Source organism: Oratosquilla oratoria, chromosome 8 (assembly GCF_046742065.1).
Source record: "Oratosquilla oratoria isolate Oo_2021 chromosome 8, ASM4674206v1, whole genome shotgun sequence".
Taxonomy (NCBI): Eukaryota; Metazoa; Arthropoda; class Malacostraca; order Stomatopoda; family Squillidae; genus Oratosquilla; species Oratosquilla oratoria.
In genome coordinates, this window is record NC_134784.1 from 65950917 (window position 1) to 65953416 (window position 2500).

Consider the following 2500-nt stretch of genomic DNA (forward strand, 5'->3'; position numbering starts at 1 on the left):
ACGTCTACACATAAATTTACTGACTCAACTACGGTCTTCGACGAGTAAAGCTCTCGGTAAAATTCTTCTGCTCTGTTTAACATTTTGTTTCTACATTTGATTATTTCTCCATTCCTATCTTTCAAACATATAATTTGTTGTCTTCCCAAAGCATGTCTGCGCTCGGTCACTTTAATACTTTTACCTTTCCGAATAGTTTCCTCTATTTCATCCATGTTTCTCTTTCTTTTCTCTAATCTCTGTCTTTTGTTGATAAGCTTTTTTAGTTCTACTTTTTCTATTTCGTCTCTCCTGCTTTTAATCTGCATGGTCCTTCTTTTAATTAAGTCATTTGTAGCTTTGGAGTATTTCTTTCCTCTAATGTTTTTTTTTTTGTACTTCCTACTTTCTCTACTGATTCCTTAATGATATTCACTAAATTCAAACTAATATCTTCGACGCTGTCCTCGTTAGTTCTTAGAGCTTCGAATCTATTCTCAATTTCTAACTGAAATTTCTTTTTATTATCTTTAACCTTTGCAAGTCTTACTTTCTTTTTCAAAGCTAGTTTATTTCTCTCGGCTCTGAAGTTGAATTTAGCTGTGCAATATACCATTCAATGGTCACTATCTATGTTAACTTTATTCATTACCGTAACATTGCTAACGCTTTTGCTCTCATCTCCTAATATGAAAGTATTCATTATCCGTATATTGTAGTTCTCTACAAAATTTACTAATATCTCGCCTCTGTCATTTCTTTCACCTACTCCAATCTTCCCAATGCACGTCTCATCTCCCATCTTCTTCCCTACTTTAGCATTAAAGTCTCCAATTACTCACTTTTTTATTGATCCATTATTTGATTTAAATCATCATAAAAGGACTCAATTTCCTCGTCTAAGCTCTGTGTTGTTTGAGCAGTGTGACAAGGAGCTCCATCTTATATAAATAGGAAGACATTTTTACTCATTCTACCACAGAAGAATATTATAATATATATATATATATATATATATATATATATATACACACACATACATATACATAAAGATATATATATATGCATATATATGTGCATATATATATATATATATATATCTATATATATATATATATATACTGTATACACACACACACACACACACATATATATATATATATATGTATATATACTTATACATGTATATATATACATTACATATATATGTAAATATATATATATATATATATATATATATATATATATATATATATATATATATATATATATATTCCTAGATCACAGTTCATTTTTCATTTATGTATACTATTGGTTTTCGATGCTTTTAACCACAATAGTTAAAAGTTGAAATCCAATTTATGCTGATATCCCCCGATATGCATGAATATAGAAACACCTGTCCTAGAATTGACAACGTGACGTAGTGGATTCGACACATTATTATGCAATGCACCTTTACTTACTGTGCATAATAAGGAGCATCTTGACCATGTAGTCTTTTTCGTAGGTCTGAGTCCTGATCCTCGAGTTGTTCATGACCATGTTTTCGTTGTACTCCCAGTACGTGATTGCTCGGGGATGAGCCTCTACGAAACACTCCAATCTGGCTTCTCTTGTCACCGGATACGCAACCAGCTGGTTGGGGACGTGCATCATTGGGGCAACTGCAAAGGATAGAAGGCGTCAGAGCACGATGGCACAAAAAATATTGAGAACATGAAGGAATGTTATAGCAAATGCAGTTATATACTTCTCTTAAGGAAGTGAATCGACAACATATACTAACAGAAACACAGACACACGAGCACACACACACACACACACACACACACACACACACACACACACACACACACACACACACACACACACACACACACACACACACACACACACACACACACACACACACACACACACACACACACACACACACACACACACACACACACACACAGTACACAATGACTCAGTTGATAAAGGAAAATACCAGATACAGAGGTAGTGGTAGTGAAGAATCATCAAGGGTAGATTTAATACTCTTACGACAGAGCCTAAAATTATCGATAACATTGATTACAAAATTCCGATAGGAAAGAGTGACCATGTAGTTGAGATAGCAAATGGATCAAAACAGAAATGATAAATACAGTATAGGAAGACTAATGTACAACAAGACAAATTTTGAGAAACTCAGAAAATTCTTTCGCAATGCGAACTGGGAAAAAATACTAAATGAAGAAACAGGGATGAAAGACAAATGGAATATACTAAAAGAAATTTATAATGAGGGAGTGAATAAATACGCACCACAAAAAAAAAAAATATATATAGAAAGAACATACATAAAAAGCTGTTACAATAAAAGGTGTAGAGAAGCAAATGACAAGCAAATCAAACAAATGATAATGTACATCAAACTAAGAAATGATCATGTAAAAATACGCAGAAATGAAAAGAGAAACTATGAAAAAACAATAGAAAAATGCAGGGAAGAACCCATACTATTTTACAGGTA

At 32.8% G+C, this 2500-nt stretch overlaps 1 protein-coding gene across 2 annotated transcripts in view; it reads right to left on the reverse strand.

The window, feature by feature from the left end:
• LOC143027797 (lachesin-like) overlaps positions 1-2500 on the reverse strand; it is a 214438-nt gene that overhangs the window by 23170 nt on the left and 188768 nt on the right. For both annotated transcript variants that reach the window (XM_076189371.1, XM_076189370.1), the window contains exon 5: positions 1446-1646. In XM_076189371.1, the coding sequence (XP_076045486.1) occupies positions 1446-1646 (201 nt within the window). The remainder of the gene's footprint in view (positions 1-1445; positions 1647-2500) is intronic.